At 45.0% G+C, this 15,768-nt stretch overlaps 1 protein-coding gene across 4 annotated transcripts in view; it reads right to left on the bottom strand.

Annotated features, from left to right (window-relative positions):
• Positions 1–6,360, bottom strand: part of MMD (monocyte to macrophage differentiation associated) — a 36,524-nt gene extending 30,164 nt beyond the window's left edge. For 2 of the 4 annotated variants that reach the window (XR_015721313.1, XR_006775480.2), the window contains exon 1: positions 6,062–6,358. Coding sequence is in view for 2 of the 4 variants with exons in the window: in XM_087854515.1 (XP_087710641.1) it covers positions 6,062–6,087 (26 nt within the window). In the remaining 2 variants the exon portion in view is untranslated. Of the gene's footprint in view, positions 1–6,061 lie in introns of all 4 variants that reach the window. The other 2 variants (XM_087854515.1, XM_045773019.2) reach the window with 2 other exon arrangements.
• Positions 6,361–15,768: the final 9,408 nt, after the last annotated feature.

Below are 15,768 nucleotides of genomic sequence, written 5' to 3' on the forward strand. Positions count from 1 at the left end.
TTGTCATCTGCCACTAACGAGTTCTGACCAGTCACACCTTATTAATTACCATGATGAAAAATGGTACCAGGCTGAACCAAATGGCAGAGCCAGGTCTGAAGCACATGGTCAAGCCATCCTAAACAATGCCCGGCTTAGAAACAAAAGACTAGCATTTTCTCCCTTAATTAAAAGGGTCTGTTATCCTTAGAGCAAATAAATAAAAAGAAAATGGCACTTCCTGTCAACCCAATATACAGAGTTTAGGTGGAAAATCCAATGGGGAATGAATCTGGGACAGTGATATTTCACTTGGACCACCAATGGGTTACTTATCTAACTAGTGTGCAGAATATATCTTATTGAATGGAATTTGACAAATGGTTCAGATGCTTCAGAATTTATCCAAGCTATTTTCGCACACAGATAAAATAAATCTTTTCTCCCCTGCTAATCCTTTAAGTAACTTTACTAATTTCCTAAGGGACAAGAGTGTCGCTAGATAGCTCTTATTAGTAAAAAGGAAAATAACTGCACTCTTGAGGAGAATGCTTTAAAAGCATCCCAAGCATTCAAGGATCTACCCCATCACCCCCAGACATAACAACAGAGCTATAAGTAGCATACCCTATTAGGAATTTTAAAGGGTAAAGAGCAGGCTCCAAGGTGGTAGAGGGTAGATTAAATTGCGAGTGTTCTGTTTAGGGTGCAGTAAGTAAGGTTCGTCTACCACCACCAGGCTGAAGACTAAAATAGCAATTTATATCTCTGGCAGCCCAACCTAAAAATAGTCAAGCCATTACACAGCAACAGGGATAGACTTTCACATTTTCTCCTAAAAGCAAAGAAGCTGGGTGGCCATGTTTGTGACAGCTTTGTCCCTGCCCACCTGGAATCACTCAGAGTAAAAATAAACTCATAAGTTGTAGAGAAAAATATCCCACCCATGTGACTTAAGGTAGTCTCTTACGGCCAGAGCCAGATTCACAATGAGGCGAGGGAAGAGCAAGTCTGCGAGGAGCCCATCACTGTCTGGGGCTCAGTGAAAACCACCACACAACGTGTTCTGCTGAGAAATTTACAATGCGATTTTTTCCAGTTCTCTCTCATCTGCCAGGGTACAATCAAGCCTCCAACATAGCCTCCTGAAGAAATCATTCCTAAAACCTAAATGGAAAAGCAGAAGTGAAATGCAAATTAACTCCCACACGCTGAACCTATTCTATTCTCTTCCCCCAAAAAGAATGAGAAAGGTTGTCAAGTGTTAGGGAAAACAGCACCCATTTATGGAAGCCGCCTCTACCTAAGGAGGAGTAACCCTAACGGTCATCTGATGCCAGAGGAGAGTATCCAGCAGGTTTTACAGGGTTTCAGGGAAGCTAATTTAATCCTGGGTATGGGAAACACACTTTAATAAAGCTATTATTTAATTTTTTTGAGGAGGGAAGGGCCGAGAGAGAGAATCTTAAGCAGGCTCCATCTCACAACCCTGAGTTCATGAGCTGAGCCAAATTCAAGACTCTGATGCTTCATCAACTGAGCCACCCAGGCACCCCTAATAAATTATTATTTAGTCAGGTCTGTCACTTATGTCCTCGCTTTCTCTTTCAACACTCTCTCTTGCTTCCCCCTTACCCAGCATTCTTAAACGCCCAAACCCCCCATGACAAAATTTCACAACTCTGGAGAGAAAGAACAGATAGCCCAAAGCACTGTGCCTTCTGAAAGTAAATCTATGACCCACCAGCAGATCTCTGAGGCCCGAGGTCAAATCCCAGAAGTTGTCCTTGATTCCTACGTGTTCCCCATTCTCCAAATACAAGTGTTGTCAATACTACTTCCAAATATATTCCAGATCAGCCTAGCTCTCTACAGTTCCACAGACCCTACCTTACACATCAAGACACTGACATCTCTGGTCTATACAAATATAAATCTCTCAATCAGTCTCCCTGCTTGTCCCCGTACAGACTCTTCTTCATTCAGCAGCCACAATAGTCTGTGAAAACCAGATCACAGCACACACCCCAACTCTGGCTTAAAACTTGCTTTTGGCTTCCCAAAGTGGCCCACAAGCTGGTCCCCACTGCTTCTGCAGCCTCAGGGAGCCACCTTCCTCTCACTCTCCACCCTTCAGCTATACCACCTCCTTTCTGCTCCTCAAACCACCAAGATCTCATCTGGCTTGGGGCATTTGTGTTTGCTATTTACTTCTGCCTAGAACATTCTTCTCCAGAAGGTTCAACTCTCCTCACCTGTCAGGCTCAGCTTAAATGTCACCTCCTCAGAGGTTTTCCTGACCATCCTACCCTAAAGTATCAGTTCAGCCCTCCCACCCTACCAGAGCCCTTATCAGAATTAGTTAAAAATCGTTTTTTTAAATTTGGGTATTTTTTTATTTCATCTTTCCCCACTGTAATGTCAATTCCACAAAGGCCTTCTTGTCCACCATTTCATTTCCAATCCCAAGCACAATACCGAGCTTATTGCTGGAACTTAATAAGTAAGTGTTGAATGAATGAATAGAAAGAAATTCTGCCTGTTGCTTAACTATTTTATCTTAACTGAGAGATACCCTGTTGTCAATTAGTTTCACTCGGGATCCAACAGGTTCTGTATGTAACAAAGAGAAATAGGCAGTCTTAGGGCCAAAAGCACCTTGAGTCTCATGAAAAGAAAATTCTTAAAAGCCAAGACCATGGATATTCCAAGGGCTCTTTCAACAGCACTTGATGGAGCAACATAAGCCAACCCATATATAAAGCACCTTATTATTAGCCAGTTTATGAGCGAGCATGGTGTTCAGGAAAAGTGTCCATTGCCAGAGGTGGTGATAGTGGTGGATGACATTTAACTTAATTATTAAATAAGGGAGAAGGCATATATATATAAGACTACCCCATGCCTGTAATTCAATGGTCTGAGAACATGTTAAAAAAAAAAAAAGGCAACAGGCAGTCTTGGAAGACTTCCTAATGCTTATGAATAAGGTGCTTTATCACATAATCAGTTTGAAGCTAACCAGTGGTCACAAGACTGGAGCTGAAGCAAGGAGCAAGTCCTTTTCCTTGGATTTTCAGTGGCAGGGCTGGAGAAATGAGTATGCACCAACACCATACAGTAGAAGCTCTCTGGGTCCTAGGCCTCAGCACTGTACACATGATATTGTGTAAGCAGGGAGACAGACAAAGGTGAACTGGCAGCACGGGTGGTGGAGAGGGACAGGAGATTGAATTGAAACAGGTCTGCCCTTTCCTAGCCATGTGACTGTGGCAAGTTGCCTTTTACTCTCTAACTCTATTTGCTCGTCTATTAAGTAGGTAGAAAGTTTGTCTTCCAGGGTTGCAGTTGAAAATGAGATGAGCAACACACAAATACCCAGCCACTGCCTGGCACAAGTAAGCGCTCAATAAATGTTAGCAATTATTCTAATCAGTCAGGGATACTGTGAAAGGGAGAAAATGACTCTGGGAGAGGGAGACTCAGATGTGGAAAGGATAAAGCAAGAGAAAATATGCTCTGTGTCCCAGTGGCATTTTTCATATCCTAAACTTTTTGAGAAGCCATGCATGCATAAAGCCCTCCATTTAGGACAGTGGGCTCTCCTTCTTCACAGCCTTCCTCTGAAGAAATGGCAGAACTCTGGAAGTTTATCCAAGCTACAATGACCACCACATTTCCATTACGAACAAACCAGCAAGGTGTTCATTTCTTGTAATTTAGGCATAGCCACAAACTACGGCCTAATGAAATGTTTTTACTGCAATCAAATTCTCTTCAAGGGAGTCTTGATAAATCTATCAGGAGAAGCAGCACATGCATTCAGAGACAGTATGTCCCTCCCTCCAGTTTCTCTGTAATTTACCCACCTATAATGTTTCTGAATGCTCAGAAGATATAAGGAACATGCCTTGAAAACATGATGAACAGTACTCCCAACATTTTAATGTTGTACAATACACACAAAGGACTTTTTTTGTTAAGTTAATTTGTATTTGCAGGCTTTATGTCCAAGTTCAAATTTACCCTGAGAAATAGCTTTCCAATTTTGTCTGTAACAGAAAAACAGAAAAATTATGTTATCATTCGATCTTCAAAGAAAATCAGGGTAGGTGGAGTTGCCATAAAAAAATAAATGTTAAATATCCATTGATTCTGTGCAGTCACTGAGAAAATTACAAAGCCTGTGCCACACCAAAAGAAATGCCTCTATTTTTCATCTTTAAATGAATGAAGTAGAGCACAAAATCACATTACTACGCTGATAATAAGGACTGGGAAGATTAGCATCCCCCAAAAGTAGTTCAATCAGCTGAGACAGTAGGATCTGTAACGAAGGGTTGTTTGGTTTTTTCCCCCCATTTCTCTTAACATTGTTTTAATGTTTGTTGCTAAAAAAGGCCTTTTTTCTTTCTTTCTTTCTTTCTTTCTTTCTTTCTTTCTTTCTTTCTGGAGGAGAATTCAAAGGATAGGAAAGAAATACAAATTCAATCAAATAAGGAAGGGTAATTTCACAGAATATTGTCACTGTTCTCTGAAAACAGGAAGCACACAGATGTTCAAAGAAGTAAAACCAAATCAAACAAACCACATGCACAGGGCCTTACCAACCATACTTGAATGCATGTTACTTTCTCCCTTAAAGCCCCTCCACCCTTCATGCCTGACTTCATGTTCTAAAGCCAGACATCATGGTTCCTTTCTGCCTTCAGAAGCACTGATACCACGTTCCCACCATGGGAATAGTGTCAGGCATTCAACACCCTGAGTGGTGAGCAATAGTCATAAATGAATCCAAGTCTTCAAACTCATCACCCTTCTAATGGCACGGCCCACCCCAACCCTTTCTATGTGTTTTTGGCTCCTTTACCCTGTGGGACTGGGGGACGAATGAGAGAAGAATAATGGGGGGGGGGCATCAAAGGCTAAGGGGGCTGGAAAGGGAAAAAAAAGTGCAGTTTGAAATTCTGAAATAAAAGGCAATGTCTAAAAACTCAACAATAACCTCCTTGGAAAATTTTCATGCACTCCTTTTCTTTCAAATTCCCCATCACTGCACACCAAGCTTGCCTGCTAGTGAAGGTCTGGGAATGGGGCCACGGCTGAAAGATTCAGACAAAGGATGGAGAGTGAAACACAGGGGAGATGAACTTTCACCCACTTAAATGAAGAATTAGGGAAGAAAAAAAAAGAAAGAAAGAAAGAAAAAAAGCCTAGAGCTTCCTCTCAGAACCATGGGCCAGCCTCCATCTATTGCTAAATGTCAGAGACCCCAGCAGGGATTAAGGCCACCGTGCCTCCCTAGGCTGGCGTTCCCACCAGCTCTCCAGTGAATGAGCTGCCGGCCAACCTTCCGGTGGCACCTCCTCGGTTCCTCCTCCTCATTTCCTAATACAGGCGCCTCAACAGCAGCACTCACCACCCGAATGCTAACTTGTCCCTTCGCAGTGCCCAACACAGCACCGCCCTTGGACGCTAAACCAGCAAGCTTAGAGAACTGGCAAGGCCCGAACCTGGCCAGGCAAGGCTAAACCAGCGGAGCATGCCTCAGTTTCCCTGTTGCAAGGGCCGATCACAGACATAGCACTAAAACGCCCAGCACCCTGTACCCTGTTTTACGACAAATCTCGAAGCAGGGCGCAGCAGCTGCCCGGCCCCTGTTCCGCGCGCCCCGGGAGCCCCCCAAGCTGAGGATAAGGGGTGGAGGCCAAAGCTAGGGTTAGAGGAAGCGGGGTCGGCATCTGCGGCTGGGGTTCCGGTCCTCAGAGCAAGGCACTAGCCCTGCTGGGATGGGGGTCGGCAGGATGAAGTCGGGTGAGCAATGGGATCCCCTGGACGGAGGGCAGGCTCGGGATTCGGGGTCTGGGAACCCCGGTCACGCATGAGATCGCGGTCCTCTCGGGAAGGGGCTCGCCCAGGGACCGCAGGGCGGGGAATACCCCGGGAGCTGGTCCCCGGCCAACGCGCGGGATCCGCGGGGGGATGGACCCAGGTAAGGAGCCGGGACCCACGCCGGACGAGGCGGGATCAGGGACCCGCTGCCCGCACGGGCGGTGGGGCGGGGGCGCCATCCCTCTCTCACCGCTGGAATCGATTCTTGAACCGCATTGATCCTCCGCTCCTCCTCGGGGGCCGGGAGCTCCGTCTCGTCAGCGCCGGCAGCAGGGCGCGCGGCCCTCATCGGCTTGCGCTGCTCCGGAGGCCGCCCGCGTGCCCGGCGGACCGCTCGGCGGGGTAAGGCTGAGTGGGCCAGGCCGGGGGTCGGGACAGGGCCGGGGCCAGACCGGGCGGCTGGGGGCGGGAGGGAGGCCGCTTAAACGGCCCCAGCGCCTCCCGCCTCCCGCCTCCCGGCTCCTCCACCCCCGGGCGCCCGCGCCCCGCCCCGGAGCCCCGCTCCACCCCTGCCAGCTCCGCCCGCCTGCGTGCGCCCGCGGCCGCCAGCGCGTCACCGAGCCGGGCGACCAATCAGCACCCCGAGCGGCGCGGCGGCAATGCTGCCATTCATTCCGCAGAGCCGGTGCGAAGGGGAGGAGCCTCGTGTCGGATGGGGCGGGGCTAGGAGAGAGGAGGAGGGCGGGGAGGGCTGGGGGGCGGTGCACTCCTAGAAGGGGTGGAGTTGGACGGTGGAAACTGAGGAGGCAGAGGCCAGAGGAAGAGAAATTGCAAAGCGGGAGGCAGGCCAAGACTCTTAAAAGCAATTGTGAAGAAGAGAGCAGCAAACAAGGTCTCCTGTCTGCGTTCTAGTCTTGGCTGTGTGGCATTCCTTCATTCTTCATCATTCATTTCTTCATAGCTCCGTTTGTTTATTCCTTCACCATTTTGAGGGCCAGCTCCGCCTACGCTATTGTGCGAGGCTCCAGGGCAGTTTTAAAAAACCTTTCCTTGTCTGCCACGTGAGAAGGTTGGTATCACGAAGAAACTCTTGAGATTCAATGAGAACCACAAATGGAATATCCTCCACAGGGATCTGTTTATTGTTGTCCCCACCAATTCTTTTTTAATCTAGGCAGCTTTCAAATCAAGCAAACAGAGGTGAATCAGGGCCCTGCCGCTGAACGTAAACCCTGAGGGCTTGCTGGAAGAGAGGTTCAAAGGAAAGTGAACGATGGGTGGCTTCTCGATCCTTTCCCTTATCACTCCTGGAATTTAGGTGTGCTCCCCTCCAGGTAGCCTGTCCACACCCATCCTCCCACATCCCAAACTGGTGACTCTCAAGGGGCTATTAAGCCAGCTTGTTAGGAGCGTTCACTCTACATGCAGTGGAGCATTGAAAAGCTGGAAGTTCTTTCACCCGGAATTCTAGTTCCTTTTCCTTGAGGATCTCCCAACTGAGGGGTGCTTTCCATGGTTATTTCTTTAATTTCCCCCAGGAACTCCAGGAGATATGCATTATTTTACTCATTTCACAGATAAGGGAGCTGAGAAGTTCAAAAACTTGGCCAAAGGCAAATCTAGGATTTTGTACTCAGCTTTGTCTGACATTAAAGCCTCCGATCCTTTTGGTACACCACACTGCCTGTCCCTAGCATTTTTAAAGGTTTTATTTATTTATTTATTTATTTATTTATTTATTTATTTATTTTGCGAAAGAGAGAGAGCAAGAGCATGAGCAGGGGTGGGGGCGGCAAGCAGAGGGGCAGAGGAAGAAGAGGAGCAGAGGGAAGAGCCACCCAAGTGCCCTCTCCTTAGGATTTTTAAGTAGTATGTCTCTTTAAAACAAAAACAAACACTTTTTTTTTTTCTACACCAACTGAGAAATATGAGCATGGATTGAAAGTTTACTAATCTGTCTGGCCCCTGGGCAAATAAATGGTTGATGGTGGGAAAGGTTACAAAGGAAATAATAAAAATAGATTAAAAATAATAATATGAAATAACATAAGAAGGTTTAAAAAACAACGAATCAACAGATGCCAGGTCACATTCTGTCCATGACTTAGGAATAGACAGAGAAAAGAGGCTCTTAGAATGTGGTGGGGCTAATTAGGGAAAAGGGTGCAGAAGAGAAAGAAGTCTGGAGATGGATTTTGAAACAGATGATGGGCATAGCCTTTTATAAGGGGAGAATGGCTTGAACAAAGATGTGAGGTGGTTAGTATGGGGAAAATTTTGGGGAGGCCACCTGGATTTAGAAACACCGATGTGATGGTATTTACCCAAGAGAAAAAAAATGAGTGAGATAAAAATCAGTTTAAATCGATAGAATAAAATCCTTGACCTACAGTGTTTCTTCCACAGAAATGCAGGAATATTAACTGAAAGTGGCTTATTTAAATAATATGATCACAAATTTAAATCAGCCCCATTGTTGGTAAAACTCCTCCCCAAAAGTAAAAGTAATCCTCAAAAGATGAAAATAAAATACAAGACAGGGCACGTGGGTGGCTTAGTTGGTTAAGCGTCTGCCTTCAGCTCAGGTCATGATCTCAGGGTCCTGGCATCAAGCTCTCTGCTTAGTGGGGAGTCTGCTTCTCCCTCTCACTCTCCCTCTGTGCTCTCTTGCTCTCTCTCTCTCAAATAAATAACAAAAATCTTTTTAAAAGAATAAATTGCAAGAAACAGCTTTGAATTAATTATGTAAACATCTGCCACTTTTTTTTTTTAAGTAAGGTGTCCATTTGGATCTATCTCTGGGGATAAATCCCAAATATGTTTGCAGAAAAGAGGTACTGGATTAAACTCAACTTAGAGATTAGTATTATGGGAGGGGAAGAAAATGGGAAGTTTTCCTGCATTAGCCGTATATGACATTTTTGTTGAGCTCAGAGACATATAGTTCTTTCTGCAGAATGGTGGGCCCACATTTGCATGGGCACGGCCTGTGCCTAGAAGAAAGACTTTGTGAGGGACCAGGCACCAGCTACAGAGGAATCTCTTGGGAGAACACCTGCTCTGCTTACTGTGGGGCACAGAATTTCTGGACAGGATACTGACCATACTAGGAAGCACCTGAAACCCAGTCTCCTGGCTGCCATTGCCCTAAGCAACTCTGCTCAAGATGGGATTTCAGCAGATGCTCAGGAAGGTTGCTGAACTTTGGATTGCAAGTCTTATTTTGTGACTGGCTTTCAATCTGTCTCTTTAACAATATGACAAAGTAAAGCAATTACTAAAATGTCAATACTCCCAGCCTTTTCCAAAGGGAGGAATGCTGTCTTTTCCTACTTAGTCTTTTGCCCACATTTTCCGATGCCATGGTCTGAATATTTGTGGACCCCCCTTTATCCCCAAATTGATATTTTGAAATCCTAATGCTCCATGTGATGGTATTAGGAGATGGGGGGAGCCTCTGGGAGGTGATTAGGTTAACCAACACCCTTATGAATGAGATTAATGCTCTCTTAAAAGAGGCTTGAGGGAATTCCCTGGCCCCATCCACCATGTGAGGACACAGGGAGAAGTCAGTAGTCTGCAACCCGGAAGAGAGCTCTCACCGGAACTCAAATATGCTGGTAATTCTGATCTTAGACTTCCAGCCTCCAGAACTGGAGGGAGAAGAAGTTTTCTGCTGCGCATAAGCCACGCAGTCTGTGATACTTTGTAGCAGCCCTAATTGACAAAGACACCTGACCTTTGAGGAATACCTGCCCCTTTCATGCCCAGCTCCTGGACTTCCAGGATGAAAACAATTGAAGAAAACAAAGGGAAGAAAGAGAGGTCTAGGAGAAAGAAAGGACTTAGGTAGACAGGCTGTATTGATTCACGTGATGAAGCTGAGGGAAGGAAAATTATTCCCTAATCTGCAGAATGTTGGTAAAGGTATTTTGTGAAGTGGGGAGGAGGTTAGCTAAGTGAGAAGGCTCAGAGAATTGTGGGATATGAGAAGAACAGGAAAGGGATTGTGAGAAGTTTTGCTAAAAGTATGAGTTGGATACTCTAATGTTTTCCAACAAGTACAGGTTAGGATCCACCCCCCCTTTTTCTTAATTATTCTCAGCTGTTCGGTTATATTTATTTGAAAGTGATTTCTTTCAGAGACTGGACCACAAGGAAGGTGCGTGTATGATGGTTACACAGATTCAACTTTCTGAGTACCTAACGTGGTCCTAGAACTGTTATAGGTATGGGCTCATTTTACTGTTAAGACCGTCCTGTGAGGGAGATAGTGTCATATCTATTTTATAAAGCAGTGAAGGCTTAGAGAGGCTTCGTGAGTTACTTAATTTTGTAAGTGAAAAAGTCGGGATCTGAGCCCAGTTTTTCTGACCCCACGACAGTTCCTTTTCCCTCCGTGCCTCATCCCAGTATTCTATTTGTTCATGACAACTAGAAAGGGCTGATGAAGATGAAACATGACTTCTCTTGAAGAGAGAAAAGCAGAGTATGCTGGTGTGAACACCCGTGAACATTTCTAAATTTGCACACACTGAAAGATGATGCTCTGAAACTTCACCTGCTATTGGAGTTTGTCCAGACCTAGTGCCATTCATTTATTTGTAAACCCAAAGCAACTGGGCCTCCTTGGACAAGCCCTTGCACCCGCTGCATACATTTCTTCTACTTGGAAGAAACACAAACCTGCATGATTCTCTAAAAGCACAGACAAGTAATGGCAAGTATTACTAAAGTTTTTGTGAATCTGGAAAAGGGAATTACATTGTGTATCATTTTTTTAAAAAATTTTATTTATTTACTTGAGATAGAGAGTGAGAGAGAGAGCACAAGCTGGGGGACAGAGGGAGAGGGAGAAGCAGGATCCCCATTGAGCAGGGAGACTGATGCGGGGCTCAATCCCAGGACCCTGGGATCATGACCTGAGCCAAAGGCAGACACTCAACCGACTGAGCCACTCAGGTGCCCCACATTGCGTCTCACTCTTAAACATCTGTTTCTCCAATGCCCTACATCCTATGGGAGCTGCCATTTTTTTTCCTCCCAAACATCCCCATTTTCCCATCCAACGTATTTTTTTCCACGCCAGTGGGGAAAAACCTCCACCCCCAGAAGGTCCGTCTGTACATTTTCTCATGCAAAGAAATTAGGTCTTTTTCTTTTGGCTTCTGTCATTAGCAACCCCAACAGTCACTCCATGGAAACTCAATGAAGGGTCTTCATGGGGATCTACCTTCTTTAAAAGATATGGAAAGGGAAAGACTTGAAAATAATGAGTAAATTATTATGTTTATTTATACACGTTTATTGAACGTCTAACGAGGTGCTGATACAAAGTTGTATGAGATGCCCTAGCCTCAAAGAACCTCCAGGTAGTGGGAAAGAAAAATAATTTATTGTAAATCACTATTCACTGTGTTAAGTGCTATGATGGAGTATTGTTCGTGATTCTTTAGGGGCTCATAATAAAAATGTCTAATGATATTGAAGCTGGGTAGGAGGGGGGGTTTAAGAGGAGATGACACTGGGACTTAGTACCCAGTGATTAGATGAGAAAGAGTAAGTAAGCTAAGTAGTAAAGATGCTGATATTCAAAGGAGAGAGAGCACAGCAAACGCCAAAGCATTCCATGTTGGAAGACCTGCACTTCCACGTGATACAAGTGAAAGGCATTTGTGGGGAAGTGTAGACAGAGGTGGAGGGGTTGAAAGTGTTAGGATTAAATAAAGTGCTGCTGTGCTAAGCCAAGGAGATTTGGAGTTTATACTGCAAGCAGTAGAGACCCACTAACAAACGTTAAGCACACAAATGAAGTGATCAGTTTTATATTTAGGAAGAGCTCGCTGATGAAATTTGTTTGGAGGGGTACGGAGGAGAACGTTGGTTGTCTGTATCAGTTGTAACCAGAACTTGCAATGACGATAAAAGTGTTCTATATCTGTGTTGCCCGGTACCATAACAGCTAACCAATTATGCTGTTGAGCACTTGACATGTAGCCAGTGCATCTGAGGAACTGCATTTTTACTCTCATTTCATGTTAATTTATTTAAATTTAAGTAGCCGCATGTGGCTACTGGCTACCATATTGGACGGTGCCATTATATAGCCTTCTCCCCCCTCTCTCTCTTTCTAAGATTTTGCTATTTATTTTGGAAAATTTCTTATTGCAATGGAGTTGACACACACTGTTGCGTGAGTTTCAGGTGTACAACATAGGGATTCAGCAACTCTGTATGTTATGCTGTGCTCACCACAAGTCTAGTGGCTTCTGCCTGATGATCTTTCTCCTCTTTATTGTACTCATGGAAACCTCAATTTATAACCTGGGCACATGGCTGCCCAGAGTAAAGACTGCGTTTTCTGGCTTGCCACATAGCAAAGTATGGGCCATATGACTTAAGTTCCAGGCAGTGGGATGTGAGCTGAAAGTATAATTTCTGGGTTATGCATTTAAAGGTACACCGTGCCATCCCCTTATCAATTTCCCTGTCTCCACAGGCTGAAGTGTGGACACAAAGGGGCGCTTGGATTATGTGACATAGCAGAGCAGTAAGAGAGGAGCCTGGGCCCCAATGGCGTTGGTCCAGAGCTGCCATGCCAGTCAGAATTTTAAGTGCGAGAGGGATGAATTTCCATCTCATTAATACCACTCTAATTTTGCGCCTCTGTCACATGTAAGTTATCCTAGCAGACACTGAGTAAAGCTGGAAGTAGAGTGACCAGTTAAAACAGGATTAGAATAATCCAGGCAAGAAATGTTGAAGGACAGAACTGAGGCCATGCCAATGGGGGCGGAGAGAAAGGAACACATCTGAGAAGGGTGGAAGGGTTCTTTGCAGAAAGCAGAACTCAGAGAGGAATACAATTTCATCCATGACTGCTTCTGTGAACATTAAACTCACAATTCAGTACCATTTAAAAATAGAAATCTAATGAGCAAAAGAGAAACAAAAATAGGACATATACTCTTCCCCAGCCCCAGCTGAGATCTGCTGCACTATAGATATAATTAAATCAATATAGTACCCTGACCTGTTCAGAAGCCGAGAAATCTTTGGGACGAAACGAAGGAGGGCAAGCAGAGAGCTAACATCGGTACAAGTTAAGTTCTGGGATAATTTAAGTCTGTGTATTTTGTGCCTGTAGATCGCCAACTCCATGTCAGCAAAAAACGCTGATGACAAGTCTTAAGAGATACCTTCATGAAAAAGTAAAATTCATTTTAAACTGCAGGGAAGGGGCGCCTGGGTGGCTCAGTCGGTTAAGTGTCTGCCTTCAGCACAGGTCCTGATCTAGGGGTTCTGGGATTGAGCTCCATGTCGGGCTCCCTGCTCCACGGGGAGCCTGCTTCTCCCTCTACCCCTCCCCTCTGCTTGTGCTCGCGCGCTCTCTCTCTCAAATAAATAAATAAAATCTTTTTAAAAATTAAAAAAAAACAAACCTGTAGCATGTCTGTTGCCTGCCAACAATTGCCTAAGACTTTAAGCAAGTTAAGCAAGTTTCCTATTCCTTTTTCTACACGAAAACTTTGTAAATTGTAAAAAAAGAAATTCTGGTTGGCTACATTTTGATTATGAACAATCTTATGGTGTTTTCAATAAGTAAATGAATGATTATTTGTTAAGCACACGTTCCTACGCCAGGCGCTTTTGAAGGTGACCGTTCATCCCAAACCTCTGCCCTAAGAGGCTCGACCAACCTCTCAAGGCTCCTAGCAGCCATTAAGGCTTTACTCCTACAGCCATTAAGGCACTCCTTTGAGTGCCTATCTTGAAAAATTCAGGGCTGTCAAAATAATTGGCTGTTTGTTCCAGCCAACACCCAACAGCAGGCCCCTGACCCCTCTATCTTAGAGCATTTACTAATTGTAAATCCAGCCGCTGACCCTTTGAGATGTATATGCGTCTCCTACACTCAGGCGGGTCTTTCTCCCGGGCTTGAAAGCCATTCCTTTGAAATGGAATTGTCGGGAAGGAAGGATAGGGCCTCTGTCTCCCAGTGTCTGTGGGAGGATAGCATCCTCGCTTCAGTAATTGCCAGCTTGCAGACACAGCTGGCTTAATCGCATTTACACTAACCAATCCTTTGTAATTTTTCACTTCCTCGACTCTACCCAAGCCCTCATTGCTTCCCCTACCCGCCACCCCTCCCACATTCTGCCTTTCCAGGCCCAGCCACCTCTGCAAAGATCGGAATGGAACTCGGCTCTTTCCCCTGCTGTCGGTAGTTACTGCACAAAATCTGTTTTCACCGCTCCAACTGCTGTTGGGCTCTGTCTGTCCTTGACACAGGCAGGAGCCCGCTGCGCGTGTCTATCTCACATGGGCTTTATCATCCTTATTTTGAAGATGAAGAAATGGACGCTCCTAGAGATGAAATCATTCACCCAAGATCACATTTGGTGGTTTGCTAGTATTTGAGTCATAGAATTACATAATTGTTGAACGGCAGGGCTCAACGTGTTCAGCCATCTCATTTTACAGAGCATTCTGAGGACTGGAGAATTTAAATGTTACCTGTTATAAGAGCCAGAACTGGACAGGGTTGTCAGAGGTAGGAAATAAGAATACAAAGTGCTCAGTTAAATTTGGATTTCCGTTAGCAACAAATGATTTTGTAGTACGAGTCTGTCCCACGCAATATCGGTTGTGTATTCGTTATTTATGTGTGACTCAGATTCAATTCAACATTCTGTATTTCATCTGGCAACCCTATCTCAGGATTCTCCCTCCACAAGGGTCCTTCCCACTCCATAACTTCTTAAAGCAAAAGCATCAATGATCTCAGAATTCCTTTGTAGGAAATGTTGGCCATGTCTCCGGGAGTTACAAGATACGAAGACCATGATTTAGTGAGTTTTGTGGTTTTGATGAGACACTAAGCCTTTCTGAAGCTGGGAAAACCCCACAAAGTAATATTTATGAGGGAGACATGGTTCGTTTACAAACAAATCCACCAAAAAAATTAAACTATATTTAAAACCCCTCTGTGCCTGGGAAACTTAACTCTATCAGGGGGTCTCACGGCTGCCTGGACTCCCAAGCTAACATCCATCTAGCCCACCTCTTTATTGCCACGCACATTTCTCCCCAAACAAATAGTTAAGTATCCCCATGGACAGGAATCACAATCCTTGTTGAGGGGTAGGGAAGGGGGCCATCTAGGCCCAAGCTGGCAGGGAAGATAAGGTTTGGCAAAGCAGAGGAACGTGGAAAGACTCAGTGCCAGGACTGTGGAGAGTCGGCCCGGGAGAGCGTCTCTGCTGGTGAGTAAACAGAGCCATGGAAAAATAGATCTGTCTTACTGGTAAAGAGACTGGTACTTCCAGGGCTGACTCATTAATGATGTTAAAAAGGAGGCAGCCGACCCAAAATGGAGTCATTTATGCTCGACCCCACCACAGCAAAACAAGACTTAATACCTAACTTAATTGCAGTTTTCACCCTCCAGGAATGTAACCTTTAACCAGTCAACGTGGAGTTACCTGGTCAGCAGTAATGAGATAACCTGCTGATAGACCCTTTCCATCCCTCTTGGGAAGACCACCGTGCCTGAAACAATTCATCCTTTGCTAATAATTGCCTTTTGGGGCCCCCTTTCCGCGTTTAAAAGCCTTTCCTTTTCTACAGCTTGGTGGAGCTCCTTTCTATTTGCTAGATGGGATGCTGGCCGATTTGTGAATAAGAAAGTCAATTTGGTCTTCAAATTTACCCAGTTGAATTTTGTTTTTTAACAGTGAGAAAAAAATGTATTTTTCTGGCAATACCTGTGACTTTGTAAACAGAGACACGAGTGAGAGAAACGCCATGGTGATAACAGTACGTTTCTCTTTACTGACTGACGCAGCACCACTGATAAAAGCCAGGGTTTACACACAAGCCCTCAGGAATGCCAGGCTTAAAAAAAATGCTCCCTGTTTGCACAGCCTTTTCACGTACTCTATCTTAGGTAAACCA

This window comes from Ursus americanus, chromosome 23 (assembly GCF_024610735.1).
Source record: "Ursus americanus isolate L20-20 chromosome 23, mUrsAme1.1.p, whole genome shotgun sequence".
Classification (NCBI taxonomy): Eukaryota; Metazoa; Chordata; class Mammalia; order Carnivora; family Ursidae; genus Ursus; species Ursus americanus.